The sequence below is a fragment of the Euprymna scolopes genome, chromosome 24 (assembly GCF_053919585.1).
Source record: "Euprymna scolopes isolate OS-2025 chromosome 24, ASM5391958v1, whole genome shotgun sequence".
Classification (NCBI taxonomy): Eukaryota; Metazoa; Mollusca; class Cephalopoda; order Sepiida; family Sepiolidae; genus Euprymna; species Euprymna scolopes.
In genome coordinates, this window is record NC_136505.1 from 81005775 (window position 1) to 81021138 (window position 15364).

The 15364-nt window shown below is 30.9% G+C and overlaps 1 protein-coding gene across 3 annotated transcripts in view; it reads right to left on the minus strand.

Annotated features, from left to right (window-relative positions):
- Window positions 1-15364, minus strand: part of LOC145246794 (telomerase protein component 1-like) — a 715591-nt gene that overhangs the window by 639603 nt on the left and 60624 nt on the right. For 2 of the 3 annotated variants that reach the window (XM_080108593.1, XM_080108592.1), the window contains exon 3: window positions 4538-4781. The exons of the other annotated variant lie outside the window; for it this stretch is intronic. In XM_080108593.1, the coding sequence (XP_079964719.1) occupies window positions 4538-4781 (244 nt within the window). The remainder of the gene's footprint in view (window positions 1-4537; window positions 4782-15364) is intronic. 3 annotated transcript variants of the gene reach the window in all.

Here is a 15364-nt window from a genome sequence, read left to right on the forward strand (position 1 = left end):
ATACCTGGGTATCTTGGGTGTGCTTATTTACCATATATGCTAACATGATTGGACTGAGCCACTCCTGTCGGACAGGTTTGAGGGTACCGGTTTGACAGTTACTGATTGCTGTTTCTCAACTGACGGTACATGAACCCGAACTCTTTGATAGCGCTTAAAGCAACTGTTCTATCATCAGTTGTGTAATATCTGGATATTTGTAGTGCCATGTCGCACATAGAAAGGCACCCTGCATTCATCTCTGGTAGGCATTCCCGAGGCCACATTCCTGTGGATGAGGAGCCGGCTGATGGTCTACTCGTTGCATGATGGTACCTATGCACATCCGTTTTGCCTAGCACCTCAATCTAGATCTGAAACTACGAAATAGAATGAAGTGATAACTCAATCCAAAAAAATGTTCAAACCAAACACACACTCACGCCTCCTGCCTTGAGGCTTGCATTTATACATATTCGAGCACTTACAACTAACTTAGATGATGTCAAATCATTTCTTGTAGCAAACTCCCCAGATATCTTAGAACTAAGTGAAACTAACTTGCACTCCTCCATCCCCTCTAACACCTTTAACATGTCCGGTTATCTTCCACTTTGTCATAAGGATGTTAACAGGAATGGACTTGGAGTCTATATTTGTAACACCCTCCCCATGTATAGGGAATCTAAACTAGAATCAGGTGCCAGGCTTTCATGTACTTTAAACTAAATTTACAACATAGCGTTAGCTACCTGTATGTTTTTTATTGCTCTCCATCAATTATGTCTGACAGCATAGATGTAGCACTCTCTCTCTTGACACTAGTGCCCAAATACACATATTTGGTGACTTTAACGCCCACCACAGAAATTGGCTTGGCTTGGCTTGGCTTCTCTAACTACACTGAGACAGTTGGTAGCATCATCCATAACTTTGCTACATCCCATTTCTTGATGCAGACAGTAACATTCCCAGCCCGTCTCCCAGATCACCAGGACCAGCAAGCCTCACTTCTGGATCTATTTCTGACAAGAGATGCTGAGAATTGTGTAACAAATGCTGATTGCCCACTCAGGAATGCTGATCATGCTGTGATAATGATAGAATCACTCTAAATTCTCCACCCCAAGTTGAAGAACCATTGCTCAAAACGACAACATACTAAAATAAGGCTGACTGGGATGCCATTAGAGATCACATCAGAGATGCCCCATGGGGAAATATTTTTCCTCTTCCTGCAGAATAGTGCACAAATGAGACTACTGAATGATTCAAAACAGCAATTGAAGCACATGTTCCTACACAGCAGTTCTATAGCAAACCCCATTCTCCTCAATGGTTTACTCCTGCTTGCACAGCAACCATTGCTCAGAGGCAACAGTCGCACCATAGATTTATCTGGCATAAGTCCTGTACAAACAGACAAAGTATATAGAAGCTAGAAGTAATTGTAAGAAAGAAGTAGCAACAGCTAAGAGTGAATATACTGAAACCACCAGGAAACGCATTGAAGCGCAGAAATTAGGAACTCATGATTTCTGGAAAATCTACAATAGTGTAGTAAATAATGGGCAATCAATAATTCCTCCACTATCCAACAATCATGAGGTTGTTTGCACAGCAACTGAAAAGCTGACATGTTTGCCCCTTATTTTCCCTCGAACTCTACCTTGGACCCAGCAAACCATTCCCTCCCTGGTTTTCATCTGTGCACACAAACCACACTAGATGATCTGAAAATTACCCTTCTCAAGGACATGATATCATAAAAAACCTAGACACCTCAAAAGCATATGGACCTGATCTCATCCTTGTGCTATTAAATAAATGCTCCACTGAGGTTGCTCCAATTCTCTCTAAACTCTAAATTACACATATTAGGTGACTTTAATGCCCACCACAGAAATTGGCTTGGCTTGGCTTGGCTTCTCTAACTACACTGACACAGTTGGTAGCATCATCCATAACTTTGCTATATCCCATTTCTTGACGCAGACAGTAACATTCCCAGCCCATCTCCCAGATCGCCAGGACCAGCAAGCCCCACTTCTGGATCTATTTCTTAAGAGATCCTGAGGATTGTGTAACAACTGCTGATTGCCCACTTAGGAATGCTGATCATGCTGTGATAATGATAGAACCACTCTAAACTCTCGACCCCAAGTTGAAGAGCCATTGCTCAAAACGACAACATACTAAAATAAGGCTGACTGGGATGCCATTAGAGATCACATCAGAGATGCCCCATGTGCTATTAAAAAAATGCTCCACTGAGGTTGCTCCAATTCTCTCTAAACTATGGCGAATGAACTGACCATTAAATTATTGCCCAATTAACCTCCTCCCGCTTTTCGCCAAAATATTTTAGTCTTTAATTAATCAAGCTCTAGTCTACCACCTTACAGCTGCTAAACTTCTGTCTGACACTCAATATGGATTTAGACAAGTCCATTCTACTGCAGATATTCTAACTGTAATCTCTGAATGTATATACCAAGCACTGGATAAGGCATGGGAGGAGAGGCAGTAGCCCTATATATATCTAAGGCTTTTGACAGGGTATGGCACGATGGTCTCCTTAAAAAAAAATCTTAAATATTCTACACAGTAGAAATCCCCAGATGTAAGAAACCCTTCTACTCTAATAGCTTCTTCCCCAGAACTGATAGACTTTGGAATTCTCTTCCGGGTTCCTGCTTCCCCAACTGCACTGACATGCAGAAGTTCAAGTGTAATGTAAACAGACATCTTGCTACTAAACTCCCTACATAGTACCCCTGAAAATTAGGTCCCTGATAGTAGCCCACTACATCAAAGTGGCAATGTGCCTTGCTTAGTTAGAAAATGTAATAAAAAAAACTGGTAAAACCAAACAGGAAAACCATGTAAAAAATAAATTCATTGGACTAGGAGTCGGAGTTAAGATATTTCATTATTAGGGTGAAATTTGAAATTCAAAATATTGAAGTTCAAGTAAAACCAATGTTATCTACTTAATTGTCATGCCACATGAACATATCCAAAAATTATGAAAACGCTAACGTGGAAAAATAATTATTAATGAAAACAGTTTTCGAAGACAATTAGTGAAAATTGAGTTTTTGCTAAATTGGTCTAAGATTTTCAGTTTCCAGAAAATAATTACCTCCCTTGTTATTATTCTGTTTAATTCTTAACAAAACTCAATTTTTGCTAATTTTCTTCCTTATCGTTTTTCGTAATTTTTAGATATGTTCATTACTGTGACATGACAATAAAATAGATAACATTGGTTTTATTTGAAATTCAATATTTCGATTTTTGGATTTCGCTCCAAAGAAGCATCAATGTTTTTTGTTTATTCCACATTTTAAACATCCTCCATTTTTAATCGGGAATAATCATCATCTTTTTTTATTTACAGGAGGAGGGTATTGGCTAGGTGTATTGAAATGTCATTATTTTTTTTTAATTTTATCAAAAAATATGGTCAAGTATAATTATCGTATGGTGGTTATTTGCGAGATTATAACGTCTATTAAGAAGATTAACATGTGTTTATATGTTCGGCATACGACTTGTAAGTGCAAATAAAGCCTGTTATGTTTATATCAGTAATGTTATAGTTCTTTGTTTTATCCTTTTTGTTTATAAGTAAGAATCAATCATTTTTATAAAGAGAAAGTTCCCTTTAATCTGGTAGTTCATTTAAAAGATATTTACATTTAATTTTGTAAAATGTTTGCAACTTTGAAACTTTACATCTGAAGTATCATCTCTCAAGAATGATATCCTGCACCAAACATGTTGTAAAAATGAATCCATCAGAGGATCCATCACACCAAAGTTCTCCACAGCCATTCATTAAAAGTGAAAATCATCACACAATAGTGATTTAGATCTTATGAGCCTTGGAGTTGTATGCAATTCCAATTCCAGGATCTGTAGCGAAAGAGAACGATTGCCACTTGAAAATCTCTCACCAGAAGTGGCACTTCAATTAATGGAATCTCCCACCCATTTTTTATTAAAACAGGGTTGTTTGGAAAATTATAACAACCTTATATTGATTAAAACAATCATAGCAATTTTTTATCAATTTTCATTTTAGACAATTTACAAATTTCTGCTTTGCAAATGGTTTTTAAAAACGAAACCATTTGTAAAGATGAAACATTCCTATTGCTGATTGGATGATAAAAACAAATTTATACTTATATTAAGATTGCTTTTTATAAAGCATGAAGTCACATGTGACAATGCAGCAGTGATTCCTTTATTCTAAATATGTTTTGTCAAGGTACCTTTGAAACAGAGTGCAGTCAGTTGTTGCTATATCCATATCAGTTATGTTCAATGTGTTCTTACACATATTAGTAAGACCATCTTTCATATATTACTTCATCTTTCATATATTACGTCATCTTTCATATATTACTTGGAATATTCATATGCATTGCACAATTTTGATGTATTACTTGTAAGCATAAATCAATCCTGTTATGTTAATTAAGGTTTCAGTTCATTTTTGTTTTTCTCTGGAAAGAACAATTAAGAAACTGAAAATTTTTATACTTACTTGATTTTCCTTTTCCGGTTTTGCCTAAAATGTTTATTTTTTGAAGGTTCAGCTGAAGCGTTCTCTGATGTAGGGGGACCAATTCCAAAAGAAAATGATGTATTTGTTGCATTGTCCAAAAATTTATTTTGTAGATATGACTCAGGAATACTTATTTCACAGTAATTATTCAAAATAGAATTTTTTGTTTCCAAATCAAATTCAAGATGAGTTTGTTCCAGTGAAGATGAATTCAAAAGAAGTTCTGGAAAAAACATACAAAACAAATGTAGGTATTGTTATTTTCAAAAATTGTTTAGGTTATTTACTCCCTTCTTCACAATGAGAAGTATGACAGAAGGTTAGGTAAGAACATTTTACAATAACCAAGGTAAGCACAAACAAAATGACCTCTCTCAGCATTTCTAAACTTCAGCATCAAGAATATTTGAACATAGATGTTAAAAAGTGAAATTTTCTGCAAAGTCAGATAAGAGAAAAATTCTGCTAGAAATCTAAGTCAAAATATGTAGTTGAAGGAGGTTAAATAATGATAGTAAATTAACGTGGCAAAGAAAGTAGTAAAAATTTCTCTACAGTATTATACATTGAATTGCACAGAAATTTTTACAAGCTCTCCAAACTACTTTTATAAAAAAAAGGCCCAGAAAGAGATTAATATATGAACTAATGAATGTGTGAAAAATGTCCAGGAAGAGATTAATATATGAATGAATGAATGTTCGAAAAATGTTCAGCAAGATATTAATGTATGAACTAATAAATGTGTGAAAAATATCCAGCAAGATATTAATGTATGAACTAATATGTGTGAAAAATGTCCAGGAGGATATTAATATATGAACTAATTAATGTGTGAAAAATGTCCAAAATGAGAATAATATATGAACTAATGAATGTGTGTAAAATGTCCAGGAAGAGATATATGAGCTAATGAATGCCTGAAAAATGTTCAGGAAGAGAATAATATATAAGCTAATGAATGCCTGAAAAATGTTCAGGAAGAGAATAATATATGAACTAATGAATGTGTGAAAAATGTCCAGGAAGAGAATAATATATGAACTAATGAATGTGTGAACAATGTTCAGGAAGAGAATAATATATGAACTAATGAATGTGTGAAAAATGTTCAGGAAGAGAATAATATATGAACTAATGAATGTGTGAAAAATGTTCAGGAAGAGATTAATATATGAACTAATGAATGTGTGGAAAATGTTCAGGAGGAGATTAATATATGAACTAATGAATGTGGAATATGTCCGGGAAGAGATGAAACTATAAACTAATGTATGTGTGAAAAATGTCCAGAAAGAGAATAATATATGGACTAATGAATGTGTGAAAAATGTTCAGAAAGAGACTTATATATGAATGAATGAACGTGTAAAAATGTTCAGGAAGAGATTAAATCAATGAATGAATGAATCTATGAAAAATGTCCAGGAAGAGAATAATTTATGAATGAAGGTATGTGTGAAAAATGTTCAGCAACAGATTAATATATGAACTAATGAATGTGTTAAAAATGTCCAGTGGGAGATTAATATATGAACTAATGAATGTGTGAAAAATGTTAAGGAGGAGATTAATATATGAACTAATGAATGTGTAAAATGTCCTGGAAGAGATTAATCCATGAACTAATGAATGCGTGAAAAATGTCCAAGAAGAGAATTATATATGAACTATTGAATGTGTGAAAAATGTCCAGGAAGATAATAATACATGAACTAATGTATGTGTAAAAAATGTCCGGAAAGAGAATAATATATTAACTAATGAATGTATGAAAAATGTTCAGGCCGAGAATAATATATGAACTAATGAATGTGTGAAAAATGTTCAGGAAGAGAATAATATATGTACTAATGAATGTGTGAAAAATGTTTAGGAAGAGAATAATATATAAACTAATGAATGTGTGAAAAATGTCCAGGAAGAGAATAATATATGAACTAATGAATGTGTGAAAAATGTCCAGGAAGAGAATAATATATGAACTAATGAATGTGTGAAAAATGTTCAGAAAGAGAATAATATATGAAGTAATGAATGTGTGAAAAATGTTCAGGAAGAGAATAATATATGAACTAATGAATGTGTGAAAAATGTCCAGGAAGAGAATAATATATGAATTAATGAATGTGTGCAAAATGTCCAGGAAGAGAATAATATATAAGCTAATGAATGTGTGAAAAATGTTCAGGAAGAGAATAATATATCAACTAATGAATGTGTGAAAAATGTCCAGGAAGATAATAATATATGAACTAATGAATGTGTGAAAAATGTCCAGGAAGAGAATAATATATGAACTAATGAATGTGTGAAAAATGTCCAGGAAGAGAATAATATATGAACTAATGAATGTGTGAAAAATGTCCAGGAAGAGAATAATATATGAACTAATGAATGTGTGAAAAATGTCCAGGAAGAGAATAATATATGAACTAATGAATGTGTGAAAAATGTCCAGGAAGAGAATAATATATAAGCTAATGAATGTGTGAAAAATGTCCAGGAAGAGAATAATATATAACCTAATTAATGTGTGACAAATGTCCAGGAAGAGAATAATATATGAACTAATGAATGTGTGAAAAATGTTCAGGAAGAGAATAATATATAAACTAATGAATGTGTGAAAAATGTCCAGGAAGAGAATAATATATGAAATAATGAATGTGTGAAAAATGTCCAGGAAGAGAATAATATATGAACTAATGAATGTGTGAAAAATGTCCAGGAAGAGAATAATATATGAACTAATGAATGTGTGAAAAATGTCCAGGAAGAGAATAATATATGAACTAATGAATGTGTGAAAAATGTCCAGGAAGAGAATAATATATGAACTAATGAATGTGTGAAAAATGTCCAGGAAGAGAATAATATATGAACTAATGAATGTGTGAAAAATGTCCAGGAAGAGAATAATATATGAACTAATGAATGTGTGAAAAATGTCCAGGAAGAGAATAATATATGAACTAATGAATGTGTGAAAAATATCAAGGAAGAGAATAATATATGAACTAATGAATGTGTGAAAAATGTCCAGGAAGAGAATAATATATAAGCTAATGAATGTGGGAAAAATGTCCAGGAAGAGAATAATATATCAACTAATGAATGTGTGAAAAATGTCCAGGAAGAGAATAATATATGAACTAATGAATGTGTGAAAAATGTCCAGGAAGAGAATAATATATCAACTAATGAATGTGTGAAAAATGTTCAGGAAGAGAATAATATATCAACTAATGAATGTGTGAAAAATGTCCAGGAAGAGAATAATATATGAACTAATGAATGTGTGAAAAATGTCCAGGAAGAGAATAATCTATAAGCTAATTTATGTGTGAAAAATGTCCAGGAAGAGAATAATATATGAACTAATGAATGTGTGAAAAATGTCCAGGAAGAGAATAATATATGAACTAATGAATGTGTGAAAAATGTCCAGGAAGAGAATAATATATGAACTAATGAATGTGTGAAAAATGTCCAGGAAGAGAATAATATATAAGCTAATTTATGTGTGAAAAATGTCCAGGAAGAGAATAATATATGAACTAATGAATGTGTGAAAAATGTCCAGGAAGAGAATAATATATGAACTAATGAATGTGTGAAAAATGTCCAGGAAGAGAATAATATATGAACTAATGAATGTGTGCAAAATGTCCAGGAAGAGAATAATATATGAACTAATGAATGTGTGAAAAATGTCCAGGAAGAGAATAATATATGAACTAATGAATGTGTGAAAAATGTCCAGGAAGAGAATAATATATGAACTAATGAATGTGTGAAAAATGTCCAGGAAGAGAATAATATATGAACTAATGAATGTGTGAAAAATGTCCAGGAAGAGAATAATATATGAACTAATGAATGTGTGAAAAATGTCCAGGAAGAGAATAATATTTGAACTAATGAATGTGTGAAAAATGTCCAGGAAGAGAATAATATATGAACTAATGAATTTGTGAAAAATGTCCAGGAAGAGAATAATATATAAGCTGATGAATGTGTGAAAAATGTCCAGGAAGAGAATAATATATGAACTAATGAATGTGTGAAACATGTCCAGGAAGAGAATAATATATGAACTAATGAATGTGTGAAAAATGTCCAGGAAGAGAATAATATATGAACTAATGAATGTGTGAAAAATGTCCAGGAAGAGAATAATATATGAACTAATGAATGTGTGAAAAATGTCCAGGAAGAGAATAATATATGAACTAATGAATGTGTGAAAAATGTCCAGGAAGAGAATAATATATGAACTAATGAATGTGTGCAAAATGTCCAGGAAGAGAATAATATATGAACTAATGAATGTGTGAAAAATGTCCAGGAAGAGAATAATATATGAACTAATGAATGTGTGAAAAATGTCCAGGAAGAGAATAATATATGAACTAATGAATGTGTGAAAAATGTCCAGGAAGAGAATAATATATGAACTAATGAATGTGTGAAAAATGTCCAGGAAGAGAATAATATATGAACTAATGAATGTGTGAAAAATGTCCAGGAAGAGAATAATATTTGAACTAATGAATGTGTGAAAAATGTCCAGGAAGAGAATAATATATGAACTAATGAATGTGTGAAAAATGTCCAGGAAGAGAATAATATATGAACTAATGAATGTGTGAAAACTGTCCAGGAAGAGAATAATATATGAACTAATGAATGTGTGAAAAATGTCCAGGAAGAGAATAATATATAAGCTAATGAATGTGTGAAAAATGTCCAGGAAGAGAATAATATATGAACTAATGAATGTGTGAAAAATGTCCAGGAAGAGAATAATATATGAACTAATGAATGTGTGAAAAATGTCCAGGAAGAGAATAATATATAAGCTTATGAATGTGTGAAAAATGTCCAGGAAGAGAATAATATATGAACTAATGAATGTGTGAAAAATGTCCAGGAAGAGAATAATATATGAACTAATGAATGTGTGAAAAATGTCCAGGAAGAGAATCATATATAAGCTAATGAATGTGTGAAAAATGTCCAGGAAGAGAATAATATATGAACTAATGAATGTGTGAAAAATGTCCAGGAAGAGAATAATATATGAACTAATGAATGTGTGAAAAATGTCCAGGAAGAGAATAATATATGAACTAATGAATGTGTGAAAAATGTCCAGGAAGAGAATAATATATGAACTAATGAATGTGTGAAAAATGTTCAGAAAGAGAATAATATATGAACTAATGAATGTGTGAAAAATGCCAGGAAGAGAATAATATATGAACTAATGAATGTGTGAAAAATGTCCAGGAAGAGAATAATATATGAGCTAATGAATGTGTGAAAAATGTCCAGGAAGAGAATAATATATGAACTAATGAATGTGTGAAAAATGTCCAGGAAGAGAATAATATATGAACTAATGAATGTGTGAAAAATGTCCAGGAAGAGAATAATATATAAGCTAATGAATGTGTGAAAAATGTCCAGGAAGAGAATAATATATGAACTAATGTATATGTGAAAAATGTCCAGGAAGAGAATAATATATGAACTAATGAATGTGTGAAAAATGTCCAGGAAGAGAATAATATATGAACTAATGAATGTGTGAAAAATGTCCAGTAAGAGAATAACATATGAAGTAATAAATGTGTGAAAAATGTCCAGGAAGAGAATAATATATGAACTAATGAATGTGTGAAAAATGTCCAGTAAGAGAATAACATATGAAGTAATAAATGTGTGAAAAATGTCCAGGAAGAGAATAATATATGAACTAATGAATGTGTGAAAAATGTCCAGGAAGAGAATAATATATGAACTAATGAATGTGTGAAAATGTCCAGGAAGAGAATAATATATGAAATAATGAATGTGTGAAAAATGTCCAGGAAGAGAATAATATATGAACTAATGAATGTGTGAAAAATGTCCAGGAAGAGAATAATATATCAACTAATGAATGTGTGAAAAATGTCCAGGAAGAGAATAATATATGAACTAATGAATGTGTGAAAAATGTCCAGGAAGAGAATAATATATAAGCTAATGAATGTGTGAAAAATGTCCAGGAAGAGAATAATATATGAACTAATGAATATGTGAAAAATGTCCAGGAAGAGAATAATATATGAACTAATGAATGCGTGAAAAATGGCCAAGAAGAGAATTATATATGAACTATTGAATGTGTGAAAAATGTCCAGGAAGATAATAATACATGAACTAATGTATGTGTAAAAAATGTCCGGAAAGAGAATAATATATGAACTAATGAATGTGTGAAAAATGTTCAGAAAGAGAATAATATATGAAGTAATGAATGTGTGAAAAATGTTCAGGAAGAGAATAATATATGAACTAATGAATGTGTGAAAAATGTCCAGGAAGAGAATAATATACAAACTAATGAATGTATGAAAAATGTTCAGGAAGAGAATAATATATGAACTAATGAATGTGTGAAAAATGTTCAGAAAGAGAATAATATATGAAGTAATGAATGTGTGAAAAATGTCCAGGAAGAGAATAATATATGAACTAATGAATGTGTGAAACATGTCCAGGAAGAGAATAATATACAAACTAATGAATGTATGAAAAATGTTCAGGAAGATAATAATATATGAACTAATGAATGTGTGAAAAATGTTCAGGAAGAGAATAATATATGTACTAATGAATGTGTGAAAAATGTTTAGGAAGAGAATAATATATAAGCTAATGAATGTGTGAAAAATGTCATGAAGAGAATAATATATGAACTAATGAATGTGTGAAAAATGTCCAGGAAGAGAATAATATATGAACTAATGAATGTGTGAAAAATGTCCAGGAAGAGAATAATATATGAACTAATGAATGTGTGAAAAATGTCAAGGAAGAGAATAATATATGAACTAATGAATGTGTGAAAAATGTCCAGGAAGAGAATAATATATAAGCTAATGAATGTGTGAAAAATGTCCAGGAAGAGAATAATATATGAACTAATGAATGTGTGAAAAATGTCCAGGAAGAGAATAATATATGAACTAATGAATGTGTGAAAAATGTCCAGGAAGAGAATAATATATGAACTAATGAATGTGTGAAAAATGTCCAGGAAGAGAATAATATATAAGCTAATGAATGTGTGAAAAATGTCCAGGAAGAGAATAATATATGAACTAATGAATGTGTGAAAAATGTCCAGGAAGAGAATAATATATGAACTAATGAATGTGTGAAAAATGTCCAGGAAGAGAATAATATATGAACTAATGAATGTGTGAAAAATGTCCAGGAAGAGAATAATATATGAACTAATGAATGTGTGAAAAATGTCCAGGAACAGAATAATATATAAGCTAATGAATGTGTGAAAAATGTCCAGGAAGAGAATAATATATGAACTAATGAATGTGTGAAAAATGTCCAGGAAGAGAATAATATATGAACTAATGAATGTGTGAAAAATGTTCAGGAAGAGAATAATATATGAACTAATGAATGTGTGAAAAATGTCCAGGAAGAGAATAATATATGAACTAATGAATGTGTGAAAAATGTCCAGGAAGAGAATAATATATCAACTAATGAATGTGTGAAAAATGTTCAGGAAGAGAATAATATATGAACTAATGAATGTGTGAAAAATGTCCAGGAAGAGAATAATATATGAACTAATGAATGTGTGAACAATGTTCAGGAAGAGAATAATATATGAACTAATGAATGTGTGAAAAATGTTCAGGAAGAGAATAATATATGAACTAATGAATGTGTGAAAAATGTTCAGGAAGAGATTAATATATGAACTAATGAATGTGTGGAAAATGTTCAGGAGGAGATTAATATATGAACTAATGAATGTGGAATATGTCCGGGAAGAGATGAAACTATAAACTAATGTATGTGTGAAAAATGTCCAGAAAGAGAATAATATATGGACTAATGAATGTGTGAAAAATGTTCAGAAAGAGACTTATATATGAATGAATGAACGTGTAAAAATGTTCAGGAAGAGATTAAATCAATGAATGAATGAATCTATGAAAAATGTCCAGGAAGAGAATAATTTATGAATGAAGGTATGTGTGAAAAATGTTCAGCAACAGATTAATATATGAACTAATGAATGTGTTAAAAATGTCCAGTGGGAGATTAATATATGAACTAATGAATGTGTGAAAAATGTTAAGGAGGAGATTAATATATGAACTAATGAATGTGTAAAATGTCCTGGAAGAGATTAATCCATGAACTAATGAATGCGTGAAAAATGTCCAAGAAGAGAATTATATATGAACTATTGAATGTGTGAAAAATGTCCAGGAAGATAATAATACATGAACTAATGTATGTGTAAAAAATGTCCGGAAAGAGAATAATATATTAACTAATGAATGTATGAAAAATGTTCAGGCCGAGAATAATATATGAACTAATGAATGTGTGAAAAATGTTCAGGAAGAGAATAATATATGTACTAATGAATGTGTGAAAAATGTTTAGGAAGAGAATAATATATAAACTAATGAATGTGTGAAAAATGTCCAGGAAGAGAATAATATATGAACTAATGAATGTGTGAAAAATGTCCAGGAAGAGAATAATATATGAACTAATGAATGTGTGAAAAATGTTCAGAAAGAGAATAATATATGAAGTAATGAATGTGTGAAAAATGTTCAGGAAGAGAATAATATATGAACTAATGAATGTGTGAAAAATGTCCAGGAAGAGAATAATATATGAATTAATGAATGTGTGCAAAATGTCCAGGAAGAGAATAATATATAAGCTAATGAATGTGTGAAAAATGTTCAGGAAGAGAATAATATATCAACTAATGAATGTGTGAAAAATGTCCAGGAAGATAATAATATATGAACTAATGAATGTGTGAAAAATGTCCAGGAAGAGAATAATATATGAACTAATGAATGTGTGAAAAATGTCCAGGAAGAGAATAATATATGAACTAATGAATGTGTGAAAAATGTCCAGGAAGAGAATAATATATGAACTAATGAATGTGTGAAAAATGTCCAGGAAGAGAATAATATATGAACTAATGAATGTGTGAAAAATGTCCAGGAAGAGAATAATATATAAGCTAATGAATGTGTGAAAAATGTCCAGGAAGAGAATAATATATAACCTAATTAATGTGTGACAAATGTCCAGGAAGAGAATAATATATGAACTAATGAATGTGTGAAAAATGTTCAGGAAGAGAATAATATATAAACTAATGAATGTGTGAAAAATGTCCAGGAAGAGAATAATATATGAAATAATGAATGTGTGAAAAATGTCCAGGAAGAGAATAATATATGAACTAATGAATGTGTGAAAAATGTCCAGGAAGAGAATAATATATGAACTAATGAATGTGTGAAAAATGTCCAGGAAGAGAATAATATATGAACTAATGAATGTGTGAAAAATGTCCAGGAAGAGAATAATATATGAACTAATGAATGTGTGAAAAATGTCCAGGAAGAGAATAATATATGAACTAATGAATGTGTGAAAAATGTCCAGGAAGAGAATAATATATGAACTAATGAATGTGTGAAAAATGTCCAGGAAGAGAATAATATATGAACTAATGAATGTGTGAAAAATATCAAGGAAGAGAATAATATATGAACTAATGAATGTGTGAAAAATGTCCAGGAAGAGAATAATATATAAGCTAATGAATGTGGGAAAAATGTCCAGGAAGAGAATAATATATCAACTAATGAATGTGTGAAAAATGTCCAGGAAGAGAATAATATATGAACTAATGAATGTGTGAAAAATGTCCAGGAAGAGAATAATATATCAACTAATGAATGTGTGAAAAATGTTCAGGAAGAGAATAATATATCAACTAATGAATGTGTGAAAAATGTCCAGGAAGAGAATAATATATGAACTAATGAATGTGTGAAAAATGTCCAGGAAGAGAATAATCTATAAGCTAATTTATGTGTGAAAAATGTCCAGGAAGAGAATAATATATGAACTAATGAATGTGTGAAAAATGTCCAGGAAGAGAATAATATATGAACTAATGAATGTGTGAAAAATGTCCAGGAAGAGAATAATATATGAACTAATGAATGTGTGAAAAATGTCCAGGAAGAGAATAATATATAAGCTAATTTATGTGTGAAAAATGTCCAGGAAGAGAATAATATATGAACTAATGAATGTGTGAAAAATGTCCAGGAAGAGAATAATATATGAACTAATGAATGTGTGAAAAATGTCCAGGAAGAGAATAATATATGAACTAATGAATGTGTGCAAAATGTCCAGGAAGAGAATAATATATGAACTAATGAATGTGTGAAAAATGTCCAGGAAGAGAATAATATATGAACTAATGAATGTGTGAAAAATGTCCAGGAAGAGAATAATATATGAACTAATGAATGTGTGAAAAATGTCCAGGAAGAGAATAATATATGAACTAATGAATGTGTGAAAAATGTCCAGGAAGAGAATAATATATGAACTAATGAATGTGTGAAAAATGTCCAGGAAGAGAATAATATTTGAACTAATGAATGTGTGAAAAATGTCCAGGAAGAGAATAATATATGAACTAATGAATTTGTGAAAAATGTCCAGGAAGAGAATAATATATAAGCTGATGAATGTGTGAAAAATGTCCAGGAAGAGAATAATATATGAACTAATGAATGTGTGAAACATGTCCAGGAAGAGAATAATATATGAACTAATGAATGTGTGAAAAATGTCCAGGAAGAGAATAATATATGAACTAATGAATGTGTGAAAAATGTCCAGGAAGAGAATAATATATGAACTAATGAA